This window comes from Mesocricetus auratus, unplaced genomic scaffold (assembly GCF_017639785.1).
Source record: "Mesocricetus auratus isolate SY011 unplaced genomic scaffold, BCM_Maur_2.0 Super-Scaffold_100004, whole genome shotgun sequence".
Lineage (NCBI taxonomy): Eukaryota > Metazoa > Chordata > Mammalia > Rodentia > Cricetidae > Mesocricetus > Mesocricetus auratus.
The window spans coordinates 13616402-13640235 of NW_024429189.1; the positions used below are offsets into that span (position 1 = coordinate 13616402).

Below are 23834 nucleotides of genomic sequence, written 5' to 3' on the forward strand. Positions count from 1 at the left end.
GTGTGTTGCAATCAAACCAGTTTACATAGGAATTTTATCGCTGATGACATTTATCTGAAGGAGACTGGACTATTGTCTCTATGCCCATTCCCTTCTGCAGCTCGGTGTTCATCAAAGGAGCAGTGTTTCTCCTTTGAGTTTCTCTGGAAACGGTGGAACATCATGAGATTGAAAGCTAGCTCTCTAATCTCCATATACTTGAGTCGCTGTATGGAAATTAATGACACCTATATAACATGCTGAGTTTTTTTTGTCCGAATGACACATTAGATGTAGCTAGACAAGAAATGTAACCTTCCACAATTGAAATTTTGCCTGGTGTACCTGATGCTTAATGGGTAGTTTTGCTTATAAAAACTATGCAGCAACATTATCTTTAAACTGTAGCTCAATTTCATGAGTTCCAAAAGGAAACAATGATTTCCTTTATGTGTACATTGCCATTGCTTTTGTGAAATGAATACTACCTATGAAACCATTTTAAAAGTGAAATGATTTTATTAATACTATTATTAAATATGGCATTTATCTATCCCACAACTGTTATATAATAAGTACTCTGCCAGCCTTTTTGTTTGCTAGGATGAGGTGAATATGACTTGTAACTTTAATATATATATATATATCTTCTACTTTAATTTATCTTACACCTATCAATATTTTCATTGGACTGTCACTTTTAATCACTAACATGTAAGTTGACATTCATGATACTTTGAACATTACCTGTGAATTTTGCTGCTTCAAATCCTTGATTCTCTTCTGGTGTTTAAGTCTAAGCCTTGATCAAATTTACTTCCATGCTCCATTTCTGTCCTTCCAATGTATGCCCCATTGACTACACTCTTTTCCTTCCCCACTTCATGTGTTCTTTTTACTTTATGAAAAACTCACTGAGTCCACTGAGTGAAGCCTGTATGTGCATTGGGATAGCACATCTACTGGAGCATGATAGATACTAACTTGAAGAAAGCTGACTTTCTCTCACCCAGCAGCTACAAGTTGCCAATAGCTGCAGGCAAAGGGTGGAAACCCTCGAGCCCCTCCCCTAGTAATGCTGGCGATATTTTGCTTTTGAATATGAGTCCACAAGCCAATATTGGTGCTGTTCGATGTTATTTGATTTTCAAAATATTCCCACTTGGTCCTATATCTTATCATCCAAATTTGCCTTAAAATACCCACTAAATGAACACAGAGGAGTCTGCTTTAAATGCCCAGCAACACAATTTGGGAATCATTATGCTATGTGACAGATTTCTCCCCAAACAAACACTTTGATCATTTAATGATAGCCCACGAAGGGAGCACTAATGACTAACTCCAACATTGTGGTGAAGATACAACAGAGGGTAAAATGCCTCAGAATTCACTCATCTTTATTCATCTAAGGGGAGCATTAGTGAGGGCTGTTTTTCTTTTTTTTTAATTAATATTATTTTGGCAGCTTCCCTTGCTTTACAAATAAGAAAGATTTTCATAGGTGATGGGTTTTGGGATTTCTCCTTTTCTTCCTAGATGTCTGTGAGAAGCAGAAACTTGAAAATCTTCCTAGAGATTCATCCATAGTAAGAAAAATGACAGCATCCCACGCAGAACCAGGGGCACCCTTCCTGGTTCTTCCATTCACTGTTCAAAATGATGAATGATGAATATTTACTTAAACAATGACATGGGCTTTCTTAATAGTGCGGGTTTTCATGGTGCTGTCTTCATCTAGGAATTCTATTGATTTGAAATACTTATATTTTAGCTTCTGCTTTTGTTATTTAAATCACTATTGTTTATTATTGTTTCATGTTCCTATGAATCCTATTTTTCTTTTGAAAATATCCTGGAATGGAGAGGGAGAGTAACAAAGAGATGCCTTGATGAGGGGCCCATTTGGGAGTGAGGGAGAAGCCTGGTGCCAGGGAAACCTTCAGGAATCCATAAGGCCAACCCCATGAGAATCCTACCAGTGGTAGAGAGGGTGCCTGAACTGGTCATCTACTATAAGCAGATTGCGACTTCCCTAATTGCCATCAGAGATTCTCTACCTAGAAACTGATGGAAGCAGAGGCAGAGATCCACAGACAAGCAATGCTCTGAGCTCTGCGTGTTGTAGAAGAAAGGAGGAGGGATCTTACCAGTCAAGGGAGTCATGGTGGCCTACAGATAAAGCTGGCCAGAGCTCTTGGGAGCTCATGGGCCAACAGTCAGGGAGCCTGCATAGGAACTGACCTAGGCCCTTGCATGCCTATGACAATCATCATGTAGCTTGGTCTCTTAGTAAGGCTTCTAACGGAGAGCATGACCTCTCCCTGGCACTTAGCTGGTGTTTGGTAACCTGTTCCCCCATGCTGGATTACCTGGCCCTAACTCAACATAAGGGGACGAGCTCAGTCCTGCCTCAATTTGCTTGTGCCATGCTTTGTTTGTGCAAGCCCATGGGAGGCCTGTGCACTTCGGAAAGGAGATGGAGGAAGACAGGATGGGAAGGAGGGTAGGTGGGAAAGGTGAGGGGACCAGGACAGGAGGGAGGGGAAACTGGTAGGTATACAAAATAAATGAAAATAAATGCTATTAAAATAATTTTAAAAATTGTGAAAACTTTGGTTTTTTAGGTTTTTAAGTTTACCCCCCCAGACACACACACGCGTACACATCTACTTATGTCTGCATATTTGATTAATCTTTACTGAATTTCACAACTTTTCATGCAAATTATTACTTAATAGTTAACTAATTTCTAATAATCAAGAACTATTAATTGACATTTTTAAAAGAGCCATTCTTAGCCGGGTGGTGGTGGCACACGCCTTTAATCCCAGCACTCGGGAGGCAGAGGCAGGCGAATCTCTGTGAGTTCGAGGCCGGGCTGGACCGATAGCATCCGAAACAATACAGAGAAACCCTGTCTCGTAAAAACCAAAAAAAAAAGCCATTCTTTTTCCCTTTTTTTAATAATTAGAAACAAGCTTGTTTTGTATGTCAATCCAAGTTCCCTCTCCCTCCCTTCCTTCCCTGCCCCCAACCAACCCCCTATCCCATCACATTTCTGCTACCCAGGGAGCATGAGGCCTTCCATGGGGCTCTTCAAAGTCTGTCATATCATTTGGAACAGGGCCTAGACCCTCCCCTGTGTTTCTAGGCTGAGAGAGTATCCCTCTTTGTGGAGTGAGCTCCCAAAGTCCATTCATATACTAGGGATAAATACTGATCCACTAGCAGAGGCCCCACAGATTAACCAGACCTCCAAACTGACATCCATGTTCAGGAGTCTGAAACAGTCCTATGCTAGTTTCCCAGCTATCAGTCTAGGGTCCACGAGCTCTGCCTTGTTCAGGACAACTGTTTCTGTGGGTTTCTCCAGCATGTCTTGACCCCTTTTCTCATCACTCCTTCCTCTCTGCAACTGGATTCCAGGAGTTCCTCTCAGTGTTTAGCTGTGGGTATCTGCTTCTGCTTCCATCAGCAACTGGATGAAGGCTCTAGGATGGCATATAAGGTAGGCATCAATCTCATTATCTGAGAAGAGTATTTAAGGTAGCCTCTCCACTATTGCTTAGATTGTTAGTTAGGGTCAATCTTGTAGATCCCTGGACATTTCCCTAATGCCAAATTTCTCTTTAAACCTATAATGGCTCCCTCTATTATGATATCGCTTTCCTTGCTCTCCTTTATTCTTCCCCTGCTCCCTCATGTCTCTTCTCCCCCTTTTCTTTCTCCTAACTCCCTCTCCCCTCCCCCGATGCTCCCAATTAGCTCAGGAAATCTTGTCCCGTTTCCCATGTATGTCTCTCTTAGGAACCTCCTTGTTTCCTAGCTTATCTGGCAGTGTGGATTGTAGGCTGACACTCCTTTGCTCTATGTCTAAAACCCATATATGAGTGAGTACATGGTGAAATCCTCTTTTCATTATCTAAATGATATTTACAAGAACTTGGAGCTGTTCACAGTGCTAAAAATAGACACTTCTGGTCTTCTAGATGATGAAATATGTCTTTGCTTTGAAATTTCTGTAGTAGGGTTGACAATAGATGCTGGAGGACTTGACTATTAAGATGTTAGTCCAGTAGTTTAGTGCCTCATACTCACTTCTTCCTTCTGTAGTGACTGGTAATTTTGAGTCTAGGCTCTAGATACTAGTTGTTTCCAATTTAATGTTGAGGTGACATGGCTATGTGCAGTGGATTACTGTGTCTGGGAGTCTATTCTTTCTGAATTATGGCTGTTATGAACACATGATCTGTGTACTACAAAGTGATGAGCTTCTTTGTTGGTTCTGTCAGTAAAGTAAGCAATTGGATTTGTTAGCATTTTTTTCTGTTTCATTTTCTGAGTTTTCTTTTATGTCATTACTATTCCTTTCTCCACAAATTCAAATGCAGTTTGCATCTTCTCTAGATATTATAATGCTTCCACATGTTTTTACTTCCAAAAATATTTCAGTCATGTTTACTTTTGTTATTTCCTGGAAATAGAAAGATACTGAAATTTTGTTGTTTATTTATTTACTTAGAGCCAATTTCTTTCTTTGTTTTTCTTTAGTAACTTCATACATGACCTTATAATAATATTCATGCCATCTTTTGTCTCCCACTGAACCCTTTTTCATCCCAGCAAGCCTCCTTCCCCTTCCTATATTGTATGTATGTATCTGTGTGCCTCTCTCTCTCTCTCTCTCTCTCTCTCTCTCTCTCTGTGTGTGTGTGTGTGTGTGTGTGTGTGTGTGTGTGTGTGTGCGAGACCCACTAAATTTCATTATGGTTGGTTACATCAGAATGAATAGAGAACACACAGACAATCAATTGGTATAACACTTCCTTCAGCATCCATTTATTTCCTATAATCACTCAGTGAAGGCTGAAGATTCACAGACAATTCTCTATGCATTTTGTACTGATAATGGGCCCAATCTTGTACAGGTCTTGTGCAAATAACCACAGTTGCAATAAGTACATGATTGCTACAACTCACCAGGCTATGTCCAGAAGACACTGTTTTATAGTATGTCTCCCTTTCCTATGGCTCTTACATTCTTTATACCTCCTAAGTCTTGGAAAAATTGATGTAGATGCCCCCATGTAGGGCCAAATACTCCATAGTCGTTATTTCCAGCACTCTGAAAAGTCTTTAAATTTCTGTAATAACTGCCGCCCACCCCCAAAAAGAAGCTTCTCGGTTGAGACTGGGAACAACACTAGCCTATGGCTAAAAGCATACGTATCTAGAAGGGAGCTTGACAGCATGTCTATTTTGATACAAAAATATCAGTTTCTCTTCCAAGGTCTGTGAAATCCCAAACTATAGGCTTTTGACCAAGTTTACATTACCAAGCATGAGCTAGCTCCTCTTGGGTGGGCTGAAAATCCAATCTGAAAGCTGTTGTTTACCCTGTAATAGTTACGCCACTATTGTACCAATGTGAACCTCTTCTTCCCTTCGAGACTGTTACTGTAGTTTATAATATCCACAGCTGGGTAGGACTGGTGATGAATTTACTCCTCCAGAAGCATATGTAGTGAGTTCTGGCACTGTGTCAGCAATCCAGAAAAGGGGGATGTTTCCATGTCCTACAACCCAACCAGTGATGTCTTCATCGTCTTCATCAGTTGTCTTATATTCTCATCCTGGCAGGGACTAAACACTGCATTATTTGAGGGATGGGGGAGTATATCTCTCTTACCAGCAACCACACCTGGCTGTTGGATTTTCCCCTAATAACCTTTGGCTTCTGAGAGGATATTTATCTACCGGTGCCCATGGATGAAAACTTTTAATTGCATTTTAATAGCTACCGAAAAGAGTAGTTGTGATGGTTAATGTTAATTGTTAACTGAATAACATGTACAGTGTAAGATGTGCCTGTGGATGTAGTGGCACCTTGTTTTGCCAGTGAACTTGCAGCGATGGTTGCATCTTAGGGGTGTGGCTTTATCTACCACCCAAGAGAGTGAGTCAACCCCTCCTCTTCCTTATAAGGGGTCATGTCTTCATACCTGAAGCTATGCGCCTAGGATTCAGTCACCACCAAAAATCCACTACATGTGGGCATGCCTGCAGAGAATTATCTTTATAATACTGAGGTGGGATATAGAATCACTGTGGTTAATACCATTCTCAGGCTGGGATCCTAGACTACATAAACGAAGAGGAAGGATAGAATGTTGGTATTTAGGCATTTGTACTGGCCTGCCTTTGGAGTTCTGACAGGATACGCCCTCAGCTGTGATAATCCTCAAAATTATAATTTTGAACTGTATACTGAAATAAACCATTTACCTTTTAAATTGCTTTTGTCAGGTATTTTATTGTATCACAGCAAGAGAAGATAAAATAAGACAGTAATTTTCCATGGGGTGTTTTAATAAGGTCTTGGCTCCCTCATCATCTCTCTCTGTTCTCCCACCCCTATACCTGCTTAAACCTTTCCCACCTCCAGTGTTTTTCAACTCTACATTTATATCACACATGTTCTCCTATGTCCTCCCTCCTTAAGGCCTCTTCTCCTAAACTCTCTTGTAGACCTTTTGCAGCATCTTCTTTTTTTTTCGATATAGTCTTACTATATAGTCAAGGTACTCCTCAATCACAAAAGTCTCTGGCCTACACCTTCAAACTGCTTACATTATAGATAGAAATGCACCAAGAAGGGAACCTGTAGGGAAAGATTATGTACCTGCATCTGACAATGCCCCAAAGGTGCATGGTCACTGGTACTGGGAGGATTGAGGAATGGGCTCTTGCTTTCTTGGATCCCGGCAGAGGTTTGGAGACCATAGAGCGCTGACCTGGTTTTTCATGTAAACGGTGCTGGCATAACTGGGTACTGGTATGCAGAAGACTGCAGATAGATCCATGTTTATCGCCTTGTACAAAACTTAAGTCCAAATGGATCAAAGATCTCAACATAAATACAGCCACACTGAAACTTTTAGAAGAGAGAGTGGGAGATACTCTTCAACGAGTTGGTACAGGAAACCACTTCCTGAACATTAACACCAGTGGCACAGACACTGAGAACGACAATTAACAAATAGGACCTCCTGAAACTGAAAAGCTTCTGTAAAGCAAAGGACACAGTCAACAAGGCGAAAAGGCAGTCCACAGAATGGGGAAAGATATTCACTAACCCCTCATCTGACAGAGGGCTAATCTCCAAAATTTACAAAGAACTCAGGAAGCAAGTATCCAAATCACCAAAGGATCTACTTAAAAGGTGGGGTACAGAACTAAACAGAGAATTCTCAATAGAGGAGGCTAAAATGGCCAAGAGATACTTAAGAAACTGCTCAACATCCTTAGCCATCAGGGAAATGCAAATCAAAACAACTTTGAGATACCATTGTCCTCTTGTCAGAATGGCTAAAATCAAAAACACCGAAGACAATTTATGCTGGAGAGGATGTGGAGAGAGGGGAACACTCCTCCACTGCTGGTTGGAGTGCCAACTTGTACAGCCACTTTGGAAATCAGTATGGAGATTCTTCAGGAAAATGGGAATCAATCTACCACAAGACCCAGCAATTCCATTTTTAGGCATATATCCAAAAGAGGCAAGTTCATACAACAAAGGCATCTGCTCCACTATGTTCATAGCAGCATTATTTGTAATAGCCAGAACCTGGAAGCAACCTAGATGCCCCTCAACTGAAGAGTGGATAGAGAAAATGTGGTACATTTACACAATGGAGTATTACTCAGCAGAAAAAAACAATGGAATCTTGAAATTCGCAGGGAAATGGATAGCACTGGAAGAAACCATCCTGAGTGAGGTAACCCAGTCGCAAAAAGACAAACATGGTATGTACTCACTCATATATGGATTTTAGACATGGATCAGGATAGTGCCAGTCTGGGAAACAGGAAAGAACCTAGAGGATATGCATGGTACCCAAGAGAAGAGAAATGAGGCAAGATCCTCTGATCAGATGGGGAACTCTGCGAGGGGTGGGGGGGGGGAGTGGGAGCTGGGAAATGAAGAGGGGGAGAAGAGGAAGAGAGAGTGGGTCATGGGGAAGCAGGAAGGTTGAGTGGGGGGGTAGGATAGGGGGAAGAGGGAATCATAGGTTAGAAGACAGATCAGGCACCATTGTGACCTCTATTGATCTAGAGGGATGACACCAATTGGCAAGCTAAACAATAGTGGAGAGACCACCTTGAATGCCCATTCCTGATAATGAACTTGATGTCTATAGCCATCTTGGAACCTTCATCCAGTGACTGATGGAAGCAGAGACAAGCACCCACAGTTAAACACTGAATTGAGCCCAGGGAACCCAGTGACAGAGAAAGAGGAGCGATGAGCAAGTTGGCAAGGAATGGGCTGGCAAAACCATCAAAGACAGCTGATCTGAACAAGGGAGAGCTCTTGGACCCCAGACCGACAGCGGGGAGGCCAGCATGGGACTGATCCAGACCCCCTGAATGTGACAGTCAGTGAGGAGGCCTGGGCAACCTATGTGGCCCTGAGCAGTGGATCAGTCTTTATCCCTCGAATACAAACAGACATCATGTGTCCATAACACAAAGAGGGATGCTCTCACAGCCTGGACTCTTAGGGGAGTGCCTGGACTCTACCCTGAGTGAAATGATAGACTCTAGATATCCCCTATGTGGAAGGAATTGGCAATAGGGTGGGAGGATGAGGGGGATGGGGCGTGCGGGAGGAGGGGAGGGAGACGGACTGGGATTGACATTTAAAACAAGCTATTTAAAATTAAAATAATAAAAAAATAAATAATAAAGAAAAAAAGATTTTTTCTCTTTTTACTGTGGCTTCAATAGAATTTTAATTAGTGGGAGAGATTAAGATATGTTGTCAACCTCTATGTTTTGGCTCTAAATTAATTTTGACACTGTTATTGTTTTCTGGTATAAGATCTAGATGAAAGAAAAATGACAGTCATGTCCTAGTGCATGGATTCACTCAGTAAATCTCACTGTGCTGTGCTGAGTAAATTTGACAAAAGCATGTGTACACTTAGTCTATGGATCTTACAGATTTCTAAAGCATTAATATTGATAGTATATTTTCCATAATATTATAAGATACTGCATGTGAAACCCATAGATAAGAGGTGCTCCATTAGTTACAAAATAAATAGTACAAATTATCGGCCTGCAAAAAATCAACTTGTTGGTCAGTCAGCAAGTATTTGTTGAATAACCACTATGAAAGGCAGAATAAATTCAGCTCTGAAAAGCTTTAGGGGCATATTTTTTAATAAAATGAATTCGACAACCAAAAGCCTTGCTACCCTCTAAAACACTACACACACACACACACACACACACACACACACACACACACTTGCCTTAGATTTATCATCTGGAGAGTTGGCTTGGTATGTGGAAATGCTTGCTGCACAATCATAAAGACATGAGTTCAGATTCCCAGAATCCACACAAAAAGTTAGACTTGGTAGCATACACCTATAACCCCATTGTTACTGGTACTGACAAGCAGATCCCAGGGGTTTTGCTTTGAACTGATCTAGCCAAAACAGCAAGTTCCAGGCGTGGGAAGAAATTGTGTCTCAAAAAATACAGTAGAAAATATATTGGAGAATACATGCTAATATTAACCCCAGGTCTCCACTTGCACCTTCCTGAGTGAGCATATGCACACATATGAATACAACACACACAATAATGATAATAATAATAATGATAATAATAATAATATAATTATAAATACTAATCACTTGTTAAACAATGCTGGGTCTACAATAAATTACTTATATTTTTCTTCCACTTAAGTGATCTCACTTAAGCTCAACTTCTTTTTTTTTTTTTAAGAATGCAATAGATGATGTCTTAGTTACTGTTCTCTTGCTATGAAGAGATACCGTGACTGAGGCAACTTGTAAAAGAAAGAATTTAATTCAGAGCTTTCTTATAGTTTCATAACATGAATCCATGACCATCACAGTAGATAAAATGAGTCTATGCGGACCGCTCTCATTCAAACCACCACAGATGAGTTGGCTAATAAAACTTTTGTCTTAGATCTGACAAGATTTAGATTATGAGACTACAGACTTTGAGCTAGTATTATACATTGTCAGATAAGAATGGGGAATCATGAGTGTGGAGGATATATTTTGCATGTGGAAGGGAGGTGATTCATTGAAACCAAGATTGGACAGGGTATGGTCGCTCTTTTTTAATATCTGCTCTCAGGAGACAGGAACTGGTGGGCTTCTCTGAGTTTAAGGCCATCCTGTTCTACAAAGTGAATTCCTGGTCAGTTAGGGATGTAGAGTAAGGCCCTGTCTCAAAAAAGATAAAAGGGAAAGAAGGAAACAGAAGGGACAGAAGGAAGGAAGAAAGAAAGGAAGGAGAGAGGGAGGGAAGGAAGGAGAAAGGGAGGGAGAGAGAGAGGGAGGGAGAAAGGAAGGAAAAACAAGGCGAGGTAATTAGAATTCTAAGATGGAACCAAAATTCCTAGCTGTCAGTATACTTGTCTGGTATAACATTATTTCTGTGTATATGTTCAAAAGTTTCTTTCTACTGAAATACTGCATAATGTCTTCAAAGGAAATGGAGGTTTTTTTAAAGAAGAAATAATTCATTTAAAATATATTTTCAGAAATTTAAATTTCATCAAGTACATCTGGCTAATGTTAATTACCATGTTAGAACATGATAAAACGTTACATGGAATGCTCACCATATACTCTGATTTTTAGGGTGTCTATTTCCTTATTTCTAATGCCATTCCATGTGACAAACAAATACCATACTTCAGCAAATTATATAACTGAAGGTGCAAAGTTGCCAAAAGTTATGTAATCTGCAGAGTATATGGAAGGCAAACATGCAATGGTGTGACAGCAGATGGGTTTAATGTATTTTGAAGTGTACATGTCTTACCTTGCATGCAATTCTGCACTTGTATCTTTCCATAGCAATGGCTATGTATCTACCCAGCGTTCCTTTCTAGAGAAGAACCTAAGTTTCAGATAAATACCAACTATATTTCAATTATGATCAGTGAAGAAGTGCTTTGAAAATTTGACCTTTTTACAGTCAAAAGGTATGTCAAATATCCTAGACTAAATTATGGAAATTCATCTAGAACAGTCCAAAATTTCAGTTGGCTCATATTTTGAAAGGACTTAGGAACACATTTCTGGTAAAGTATCTTGGGTCAAAGCTAACACTCATGGTGGATTCTTTGGCGCAGTAGTTCAAGTGTATAAAAGGATATAAAACAAAGTCTGAAAAGGTCAGTCTCTTAGCATTGTGGAACTGTGTGTCAAGTACGGGGACTCCAAGATGTGTGAAACTGGCCTCTGTGCTCAGCGCTGTCTTGATGGGACAGTCAGGGAATTCTGATGGCTAACTGCCAGCACAATAATCAGATGAAGGACTGTTGGATACCTTTACCTTAATATCTTCTACTTTTCACCAGAAACTCCTGAGATAATTCTAAATTCGAGCTAATGGAACTATTAGTCACATAATAGTTTCCTTTGAGTCATTCTGACTTACTTTGTCTTCTACTGTTTCTCTGAAGACTGCACCCAAGCAACTGATAATAACCTGAAGATGGAATGAGGGACCCACTTTTAATATGTAAATGTGCTGCTTTTATGAATTTTTTGGACAGAAAAAAATGGCAGATTTTCTTTTAAAAACCGTATGTTCTTACATTTTTGATATCTGAAATCGGCAGCTCGCCAGAAACATTCCTAGTCCAATGCCAGACTACCCCAGAAAGGTGTCCCAAGAAGTCTGTTCTGATTACTGAAGATGTTGAACTAGTCTTGACTTCAAACAGTGGATATTTCCACACTTTAGTGGTATATGACAGCTCTATCCATTCCACAATGTCAAATTCTTTGGTTTTGGCCACCGGGTATTTACGCATTTCTGGCTAAGGAAGTAGAGAAGCCTAATTTGATTTTAGAGCCAAAAGTTTTTAGGCCTCGTTCCTTTGGAACTTGGACTGGACGATTTTGGCAGTCTATAAAGGCTAGGACAGATCAAGCAGTCACACATAACTAACTGACTCAACAGAGCATATTCTGAGAGAAAGATCATGCCTACACATTGGATAACCATTCTCCAAGGCAGACTGACAACGCCCTGAATTCAATCACCCTTAAATAAACACACAAGGAAAGCACAGCTTTAACATACCTTCGGGCTCTTCTCTCCACTGCTGCCTGATTGGTTTTCGTGCCACAGGCCAGGCTGCAGATGCTGTCATTACTGTTGTTCTTACTTATGTCTGTCTGCTGTCTGCTAACAAGCATTCATATGCTTTGGATCATTAAAGTCACAACCTCCTGTGCCAATCTATTCCTCTTCATGGGATTGCTGTAGCTTTGAAGGAATGATGCTATTTTCGTTTCTTTTCCTTTCCATTAGGACCTCTGGTCAGGGTCATTTCGGTGGTCTGAATAACACAGCATCTACCCTTGGCCCCATTGAACGTAAGATTTGTGTTCCTATTAAGCTTGTTATTTCTGCTTGAGTTTCAACGCGAGGCGAATGATGTATGCTGGAACTGCAATAGAGGACACTGCTGCAGCCTCAGCCACATCCTGGTGCCCTGCTTTGTACCAGCCTGTTGTACTTACACCTGTGCTAAATGTCTTCTGACAGACTCCAGGTGCTCAGGATTTTCACAATCCAACCCATTTCATTGTTGGAACTTGTCACTTGGATCTTAGAGAATTCTCCCCCTTCATCTTATTGTGGGTGACAGGTTGAATACACATGTTCATCTACAAGTACAAGGCTGCATGTGTCCATGGGTATGATCAGGGGTGGAGAAACACAAGTTTCCCTTTCATGGAAGGCACAGAAGAGAGAGATTGCACTGAGAAAAAGAAAAAAAATGTCACTTGGAGTATTATGCAGGCTGCCCATCTAAACCCATCATTGCCTGGCACCTACACACTAAGGGCAAAGATCCAGCCAACTTGTGAGTGGGCACCAGGCCATCTGAGCAGATGGGCATGGAAGTCGGCAGCCAGTAGACCATGTATGTGCATCAATGGAGGGTGTTGAGGGCATGATTCCCAGAGGAGAATGTCCTAACAGCTGTCTGGCCTGAGCCAACATACTTACAACCAAGGAAAAGCGCCATCCTTCAATCCTGCTGAGTCGGATTAACCTTCAAAACTAAATCATCTCTTTCAGCAGCAGAAGGTGAGTCGGGGGTCTCTAGGAACCTCAAAGAAAGCAGTCTGGCAAGGTGTAATTATTAGGTATCGACTAAAGATACTGGAGTCATTCACTCAATGTGCTTATTTTGCACACTTCGCAGAAAGTCTTAAGTTCTTCAAATAGTGTTGTAGCTATTCAACTCTGCCTCCCACAATGTTTATAGAAATGAGTCTCAACATAGACAGGCTACTTTCATGGAGTACATAACCACCTTTAAATTAAGAAATAAAGATTTATAAAAACAATGTCACTAGAATATGGAAAGCAAGGAGCAGGTAGGTATCTTTGTCCAACTTTACACACCACAGATGAAATGTCATACATAATGCATCACCGTTTTCCAAAACTAGAAGTGTTTCTTTGTTACTGATCAAAATAAACTTGCAGAAGTAAAAAGAAAACTTGGTTTTTTAACCTAGGCCCTTCTGGAAACTGAAAGAATTTTTAAAATTTGAAACTGATCCTGATTTAATTTGTTAAGAATTTCATGGAGTTCGATATACGAAATCAGATGTAGAACATGTCTGCACAGAATAGCAAAGCAGGAATTTAACAATGGTGTGCTTCGTTTGGGTAAATATGAGCAGAGTCTCATAAAAATCCTGGTACTCAATAATAATTTTTATTTATTTTGTACTTTATGATGTATTTATGAAATAGTTTTCCTAGTTTTATTTTCTGTTGATTTCAATGTTTTTATTTAAAAGATGGTTAGGTTACACATGTGGGGAAAATGCAAGTTTTGTTCAAGTGTTATAGAATATGCATCTATACTTTCATAATCTACTCTTTGAACTGTTTCCTTTTGTCTCTACTAGAGTGAATATCTCTATAATCAAGAGTAAAGGGGATGAGTGAATTATTTTATTTGGCAATAATCCTAAGTGTGACTTCAATAAATTCTGCAATGCTGTTAATAGCGTTGTAAGGTGAATAAAATGTGTCACGGGCTTGTGCCAAGGGTGGTGCTATTGGGAGGTGATGTAGACGTTTAGGAAGCGAGCATTACGGGACATTGTTATGCCACTGGGTTTGTCCCCACTGTGGGGTCCTGGCCTGTTCCATTTCTCTCTCTTGCTCCCTCTTGATGAACTGAGGGGCTCTTCTTTGACATGTGCTTCCAACGGGATGTGGTGTTTCATCACAGACCCATAGTATTGTGGTCAACTGATCATGGATTGAAACTTCCAAGGCCATTACCCATATCAAACTTTCTAATTTAATATCACAGGCATTTCATTGTAGAAGCAGAAAGTTAAACACTACATATGCAGAATCTAAAAAGTCAACCTAATGAAGAAAGTAGTTAGCATGAAAAGAAATAAAGGGAGAGAATGTTTAGTGTTCGCAGAGGTACACTTGAATAGAAGTTACTCCTGATAGTCTTTAGTACATTGTGGTACTTCAGACTGACAATAAGTGGAAGCATATTTCAAAACAGCTTTGCTCCCTGAAGACATGAGAAAAACTAAAAATAATGGATACATAAACTACCTTCATCTGATCAATATACATTACATATCTGACCTGAAATTTTACACTTTCATCCATACATGGGTGCTATGATTGTGCATCAATGAAAACTTTAAAATATTTAAGGAAAACAATAATTAAAATACATATAAAACAAAATTCTTAGCAAAACATAGATGTTCCCACAGAGAAAAAACACTAAGAATGAAGACAAGGCATAGACATACTTCACATTAAAGAAATACAGACAAGCATATTGCTCAGACATCTTCAGTCTTTGTTTCTGATGATGACTTCAGTCTAGGAAGACAGAAACTGAGGTATATCCCACTTCACAGCAATAGTGCCTGTCATTCTGAGAAACTTGTAGAGAAGCATTCCACTAAAACTACCCACCATGAGAGACCAAAGGAAATAATATTGATCTGAAGCAAGCCAATGGGCACCACTGTACACTCAGTAGGTAGTCTGATTTTATTCTTGAAGGAAAATGTGTGTTTGGGCTTAAATGAAGAAAGGAAAGGTATTTTGGAACTATCCCAATAGAGCCTCTCTTTGGTTATCGGGAGTTCAGAAATTATGGCTATGTTTTGCTATAGCATGTCTCAGGAATCCTTTCTAATTGTTCCCTTTAATTTTTCTCTGGGGATAAAGGACATAGTAAGCAGTGTCCTATTTCTGACTCATATTATAAAATAAAAGGAGAATTAAGGAGCAGCCAAAAGGTTGTGTGGGGGAAATAGATTTGATTATGGATACCCACTATGACATTTGAATAGTACAGCGGTCAGAAGGGAAATGGAAAATAAAAATGCTAAGCTATGTATCTATCATACACTAATAAGGTCCATAGTAAAGTAATTTGACCTCTTGTTGCTTTATGTGATTGTCTACATAAGTCTACTGAAAGATTCATTTACATCACAGCAGAAAATTGAGAGCTGGGTAAGTTTCCTGTGTCCACAGAGTGACAGAAGAATAAGTACACAGTAGGGTCAAAACCACCATCTCAACCTTCTATTTCCAAAGCTAGCTACCACACACACGCACACATGCTGTGAGAGCAGTCATCGTTTGGGTAGTATTTATGATTTGTAAATAACTTCATTGTTACACATACTAGAAATATTAGCCATGTTTCCACATTCTCAAAAGAATTCACTAACTTTCCTTAATTTCTGATTATGATAGCTTTAAGAAATAGAATTTGGCAAAACAAATAAAAATTTGAATATAAGACTTGGGATGTGCCAAAATAAAACCTTTGAGAAACTGTGAAGATAAAGACTAAACGTAACCACAGATTTACTTCTGCTTTTACCCATGTATCCAGGGAAGTTGCTAATGGGAGGTATTGCCTCAGAAAACGCACATGTCTGTGAAACCTTGGAACGCACTAATGCTTTTCAAGTGATTTTATTTCAAGTCTAAGCCACAAGATATAAACTTTCATCAAAAATGGTAATCTATTTAAAATCAGAGCTGTGTGGAATGTTTCATGTTTATGTATAACTTTTATGGTAGACCCTCCCACACAGGGGAAATAATATGCCCAAATTCTGTTATTTTTACAGTACATAATATATCACAGACTAATCCCACTCATCAGCTTCATGGGCTTTAAATAGATGAAAAATGAAAAAGAAATGGAAGACAAAAATGAAGAACATTTGACAAAGTGATTTTTAAATTCTGTTTTGAAGCTAGAGATCTGAAAAATTATGTTGCATGTTCTAATATGAAAAGAGAGGTGTTTGAGGAAGCATGCTTATGCATTCTGGGTACTTCACCTTTCCACTTAACTTTCCACAGTTTCAAAGCTGCAGAGAAGAGAGAGGATTGTGGGGCAAGAGTGAAGGAAAAGCACTGCTTTGATCAAAATTGTTCAGCCATACACACCAATCTGACATCAATTTTAAAAGTATCCAAATCAAAAGCCATTTACATTTCAATTGTTTTTCAATGGAATTTACCACAAATTATTCCTGTTTATAGGGCATGATAGATCAATAGGAACGTACCATCATTGAAATAGCTTGCTCATGCAAAAAAAAAAAAAGATGAAACGTGACATAGCACTTTTTCTTCTCCAAATGAAAAGTTATCATCAATTCAAATACTCATTATCACAGCTTCATTATTTAGGAGGCAGGATACAGAGATAAAAACAGCTTAGGACATAACCATGTCACTTCAACTGAAATTCTTAAATGACACTCTTAATAAATAGGCCAGAGAAACTGAATTGTCAGCACTTTTTTGGTTTTTCGAGACAGGGTTTCTCTGTATTGTTTTGGAGACTGTCGGTCCAGCCCAGCCTCGAACTCACAGAGATCAGCCTGCCTCTGCCTCCCAAGTGCTGGGATTAAAGGCGTGCGCCACCACCGCCCGGCAATTGTCAGCACTTTTATTTGCTCAGAATTTTGGAAATAAATTCATGTAAAAATTCATGATTATTTCAACAAGAATTATAAAATGATATTAAAAACATATTATAACTCATAAATATAAAAACCACCATAATAAAGGTGGTTGTGTGCCTTCTACTATGTGGTAAACATACATATATGTTTCCTTTAGGCTTAAGACCATGTAGAACCGAAGAGAAGCATTCATGAAAATAATGCTTTCCATAGAGTTAAAGCCTCCATAATCACATGAACAAAATAACTTGTTGAAATAAACTTGTGGTAAACTACCAAAATTTATCATTGCTGGTCAACTTGTCAAATTCATAAATGATTCACAAAATAATCAGAAGTTAAAAGGAACTAACAGATTTTGCCGGGTCCTGAAAAATGGCATAAAGAACTTCAGACAAAATGTAGGTGTCTGAAACTGAAATTCTTGAAAACATCTAGCGCTGTCTAAATGAAGTACTCATAGCAGAATTATTTGGTAACATAACAAGTGTATCTTAATGATCTACTCAGAAATTACTGAAATGAGAGTATTAGTCATAAACATTGTTCTGACAACACTAACTGATCATAGGGATTTAATGTTTTAAACTGTCGTGTATATGGGGTATCCCAAGACAACCTACTAAACCAGACAATTATTAGTTACTCATTAATATCTATAAAGGCACTACAAAATGTTCTATTATGTTTAATACAGTTTGGGAGTCTTTTTTCCCCAAACTTATTTCATGAGAACTTTGAATAATCCCAAGTTTTCTTCATATTTCTTGTATCAATTAAGTATATCATGGAAAGATAGTTTGATATATCCTAAAATTTCCTGATATGTAGTAATTAAGTCATTATGAAATCATAATTTTCAAGATCATAACTCTTGGTCAGCCTAATCAGGTTAGAGTGGAATATTTCTTTGCTTTGTTGGGAAGATGCTTTCAGCAAAGAATGGGTAATGATAGCTTCTATTGTCAACACCCTCATAGCACTGTTGAACATGACAGATCAGCAGCTTATTGAGTTTAAAATGATCAGGGGTATTACCTCCCCAAAAGAAGGATTAAGATGACCTATAAAAGTTTCAAAACTGATTTCTAGATTTCTTGTTAAATACATTCAAATTTACATGTTTGACACTCTTTCAAACATCTACCTTAGAAACATTCCTTCTGCACACTGAAAGAACTCCAATTTTCAGCTCCCCATGATGTTACTTACTGATAAAATGCACACATGATTTCCTATATATATATATGTTCACATATGTAATATATGTGTGATACATTTATGTACAAAAGATAATAGCTGCACAAGGCATGATAAATATGTAAATACTGTTCCAAGTTAAAACATTGTCTAGAAATTTGTCTATCCTCCTCTCCAAAGAAGGCATCCCGAAATCATCCCATTCCTCTAGACAATGCTAACCAATACACATGTGATTGGCTTACATTATAGGGGTGAGGTATTCCAGCAGTGGCTGTCTGTACACTTTGAGACTCTGAGAACTCAGATGCAGCAATCCTAGTCTAGTGCTGATGGTCTGGTGAGCTAGCTAGTGCATTCTCTGAGAGCTGCTGGTCTTTAGTTCACATTGGAAGGTCAAAGAATCTGGATTCTGATGACAACCACAGTGGCAGCAACAACAAGACATATACACTTAACTGCAAAGAGTCAAAGCATGTAGGCAATAGCAGTGTTTTTCCCCTGGACCTCTTAACTTCTGGGCTACTTACCAGCCAAAGGTCTTGCCCATTTTGCAAAGGGTCTCTCCTGATCCACAGTTAATCCTTCCTGGAAATATTCTTAATGACTAGGCCAGATATGTGTTTCTTAGTTGATTTCAGATCCAATCACATTGAAAATGAAGATAAATGATCACAACATCCAACTACATTGGACTCTATTTATAGAATCTTTGGTGATAAATCGTTCTTTTTCATGAAGTCACAGTCTCTCTGTTTTAGAACTTAAAACTCAAGTTTCTGCTTTACCTTATAGATCACATTTAACAGATCGTGATGGGATCAGAATGAGGTAAATGAGGAGAAAATGGTAAACAGCCTAATCAGTACCCCCAAATAATGACTGTCCTGCTGGGAAGACCCTGTGGGACCCCTGCTGTGGTGAAGACCATCCCTGGCTCCTCTGCCTAGGAGAACATGGCATGTTGTTATTCTGTAGAGTCTGTGTCTGCTTTCTAACTGTGCTTCCCTGTGTATTATGCCCATCCTTCAATCCAGACTCCATTTGGACAGTGGAGAGAATGATCTCAAATTCTGTTCTCCTCATAACAGTTTTATGGAACAAGCATGGGGTTCCAAGATTGTATAGAGTTACAGGATTTTAGGCCCAGCTTCTGGTTTCTAGGGTAATACAATTACCTCAAAGTCTTCACAGACATTGATCTAATTTCTTCAGTCTGTTAAACATACCAGTAACCAGAGCCAAAAACAGGAACCCTTTTTCATTTTTTACTTATAGTGCTAAGACCTGTCTTACTGCTTTCATTCAATTTTTCCTCTCTTTCCTTTCTTCCCTCCCACCCTCTCTCATGTAAAATATGAAGCAATCTTACTAATGAGATCCTCTAATACACCAAACATTAAATCATAAGTTCCCCTCTCTTCCTTAGTGATAGAATTTGTCCATGATGCTTCTTCTGGAGAAAGAACTATCATTCTTTTTGCTCAAAGTGTACCATGTGACTTTTATGCATTTAATAGCACTTGAACAATAAAGAAGGAGGTGAAAATAACACAACACATATTTTGAGAGTCATGAGCTGGCATCATAAACATCACATCATATTTCAGCATGAAATATTTTTCCCAGTTAACTGCAATCTAAGATGCTGAAACACAAAGTTGAAAACCATTTATTTTATTATGCTTATAGACTAGTAACCAAAGCAAAATCTTTTTCTCAATAAAGTCTAAGCTCAGCTTGTCTATTCTGGCTGTGCTCCAGAACAGCCTGAAAGTTTGAAGGCAGAGGTTACTCCATGTCTGGGTGAACCAGTCCTCAGGATATTTCAAATTCATGGGATTAGTTGGTTACTAGACCTTCATGACTCTGCCAACCATAAAATGCAAAGCCTCTCCCTATGGACACATTGTATGGACTGACTTGTGCTTCCTCATAGCATTGAGAATCTTGGCCAAGCTATGGGTTCCAAGAGGGATATGGGTATCACCTTTATGTTCTAGCATTTAATGCCATGTGGTGGAACTTGCATTATATAATTTAGTTAAAGTAGGTGTATAGGTCTGGTAAGGTCTGAAATTGGAATACCCATCTCATAAGAGGAAATTCAAGGCTTAGAAAAACACGTAACTGTTTTTCTAGCCAGTCATCGTGAAATCCAAATTTTATTCAAATTACTTAACATCTAATGCATTGTTCATTATATATGTTATTATCCTTATTTAATTAAATTTTAATATGTTCATTTCATTTCCATATCTACTAAATTGTACTCATTAAAATGATTTTCAACTTTGTAAAGAAAAAACAATGTAATGGCATCAAATGTCATTGTGTTTGCAGATTTCCCGGCACAGAAGGAACCATTCACAGCATGTCTTGAAAGATGTCATTCCACCGCTAGAACATCCAGTAAGTGACTAATTTTAATCAAGTATTGCATTCTTTGATTTACTACTGCAAAAAATTGCCCTGAACTCAGTGTCTTGAAAATCCACACATAATTATCATACATTGTATGAGTCCGCAATTTAGGTTTGTTATATTAGTGCCTAGATCAGTGATAGTCAAAGGTTAGAATCAACCTGTCACTGAGAACAGGATCATATCAGGAAGTTTGATTGAGGGAGAGTCAAGCTCACTGACTAGGTTATTGATGGGATTCACTTCTGTAAGAAATATCAGATATGAGTCTTTTGTATCAAATTCATGTTCAGGACAAGAAATTCAATCGTATGTATCCCTCCTCCACCCAGCGAAATCTTTGTTTACACAAACACCAGTTAATATATTCCAGGAATTTAATGGCCCAGAGCAAGACCCTTTTTTCCTTCTTCCTTCATTTTCTGTGTGCCAACTCTTTTAAGAATTACAGGTTGAATAAGAAATCATTGATTGGATATGACAATAAAACCTTCTTTTTTATAAAAACTCACTCATTCATAAAGGATCCACACTCATGAGCTAATTACTTCCCATCTCTTCATGTAGAAATGACGGAGGTTAAAATGTCACCTTTGTGTCCATCAGCCTACAGTGTCACTCCTTAACTCAAAACATGCAATGGATTTTATTCTCTTGAGGGTAGAAGTTAGAAAGCAACCAGAAGTTCCCAAGTCTTAAAGGTCCAACTACCTCACCAATAGCTGCTCCTTCTGCTAGCTTATTCTGTTACTACCACACTGGTTCTTCTGAAGTAGTATTCAGCTTCTTCATTAATCTTTCTTGTAAACTATAATTTTTTGTGGCCAGTATATTTAAATGTTACTGATTCAATTACCTGCTATTATTATCATTACTATTATACTATTATTATGCAATTATATCTTAAAAATAAGTCTTAGGGTGGTAGATGTCTCATTGGGTAATGACAATTGCTGACAACAATTTGAACCTTAGTTCAATATCTGTGCTGCATACATTGAAAAGAGAAATGACTTCAGCAATGTGTCTTCTGGACTTTACCCATGAACCATGGCTTATGTATGCATATACACACATGAGAGAGAGAGAATAAATGTAAATTTTAAAAGAGGTCTTGTTTAGTCTCTTTTATTTTCTTTATTTCACCGTTATTCAATATTCTCTTCAGACCTCACTAAATTTTATTTCTTTGTCATCCATTGGAAATGCAGTCATCTAGGGTAGAGGAATTACTTCCCATGTTCACTATTCTATTCCTGTGATTCTCATAATTGCAAAAGAATGGAAGGGTTCTGTAAGTATCTTTTGAGTATATGGCATAGTGAAAAGCTAAAAACTATGGTTCTAAGAAGATCTATGTTCCACCATTTTCTTAAATCTTCAATATTAATTAGTCATTTGTTCTCAGACTTCCTTCTCATTAAAAGTGAGAAGTAAAACATATCAAATTCACCCATCATAAGTACCTTCCCAAACTGCTGCCCTCATCACCAGACCAGCTCCAGTTGCAACACATGCCTTTTTTTGGCATCTATGTTACATACCACCATTCGTATGCAACTGTGTGTGTGTGTGTGTGTGTGTGTGTGTGTGCGTGCGTGTGCGTGTGTGTGTGCGTGGGTGTGGGTGTGCACACACATTACTGTAGTCACATGTGTGAGTGTATGTGTACATATATGGTTGTGCAATATCACCAAGTGAGACGTCTCTTCAGCCCTAATGTCGCCAGCAATTCTATGAAGTATCCTCTCCTCAGCTGTCACGTGACTACTCACTCTTCTTTGTTACCACACATACTATCATCTTGACCTTCAAATGCTTTGGATCCCAATTCCAACACTCCTTTATGTCTTTCACACAGGTCATGGGCAGTAACTCCAGAACAACCTATTTTAAGGCAGTGCCTTCAATATCTCGTTTTCTTCATCCAAACAAACTGGCGTCCTTTTACCTACAGTATCAACTTCAAAGAACTCTCTCATGGCCCCTGATTTATACTATATATTATTACTCCAAAATACACACCCTCAAGCCAGCAATAGAAGTATGGTTGTGACATGGCTTTTTGCCTGAAGGAGCCTGAATTTTCTAATTATGGTGCTTTCATCATATCACATGTTCTAACACCGTTACGCTGTCCACTCTTATTTCATGGGTAATAGACTTGTGCCATGGCTGGACTGTAAATGGCTTGAAGTGAGAGGCCATGACTTGTGCTCTCTTCTTTACATTATGCTTCCACTTATATTACTTTTGGCATTACTGTTTGCCCTGGAAAGACGAGTTTGCCAACTGATATAACAGGATATTAAGGGATTATGAAAGTTATGGTTGAAAGTATCAACAAATATATACTCAATATTCAAAGGAAGCTCAACCTTTTCAATGTTGTAACTTGCATTTATATTTTGTTTTCAAATTATTCAGTTCTTACCTTTACATTTTCTTTGGGAACTATTTCCATGATTTCTCAAATTTGAATTAGTTTGCCCTCGTATAATCTGCTTTGCAAGAGCAACTTGGACTTGTCTTTTTTGCAGATGCACAGCACTAAAATTGCCTACTTTCTTTTCCATCTCCCTTATTGAATTATAACTTACATGAATAGAGGGTTGTATATGATTTACTATTTAACTATTATGACTTATTATAGAATTTGGCACATTGAACCTCACAATGAATAAGAAAATAAATATATGCAAATAATTATTTATGTATACATATAAATACATGTATATATAATACATATACATGTACATTTATGTACACATATAAATACACAAATGTATGTGAAATTATATTTGAGTATACTAACTCTTCCATTGAAATGCCCAAAATTTTTACATGCAACATATCTGTGAATTATGAAACTTAAAATTCAAATTATGATTATTTTCAAATTTAATCAATCACTATGAACCAGTTTCATATCAATACCTCCATATAAAGCATAATCAAAGCTTAGGTAAATCATAAGGGCATTCAGAAATAGTTTTCCATCCTTCTATTACATATTTTGTTAACTAACATGTGGTTAGTTGTGTTATCTCTGCAATTTCCTTTCCAAAAGAAAGAAAATATGCTACCTCGGAAGGTGACATTGAAGAGAAATACTAAATCTAAGCAAAACCAATACTTTTTAAA

The 23834-nt window shown here is 38.4% G+C and overlaps 1 protein-coding gene across 1 annotated transcript in view; it reads left to right on the top strand.

Moving 5' to 3' along the window:
- Positions 1 to 23834, top strand: part of Arhgap15 (Rho GTPase activating protein 15) — a 591993-nt gene that overhangs the window by 50678 nt on the left and 517481 nt on the right. Inside the window, exon 3 of the mRNA XM_013112601.3 lies at positions 20610 to 20678. Within this exon, the coding sequence (XP_012968055.2) occupies positions 20610 to 20678 (69 nt within the window). The remainder of the gene's footprint in view (positions 1 to 20609; positions 20679 to 23834) is intronic.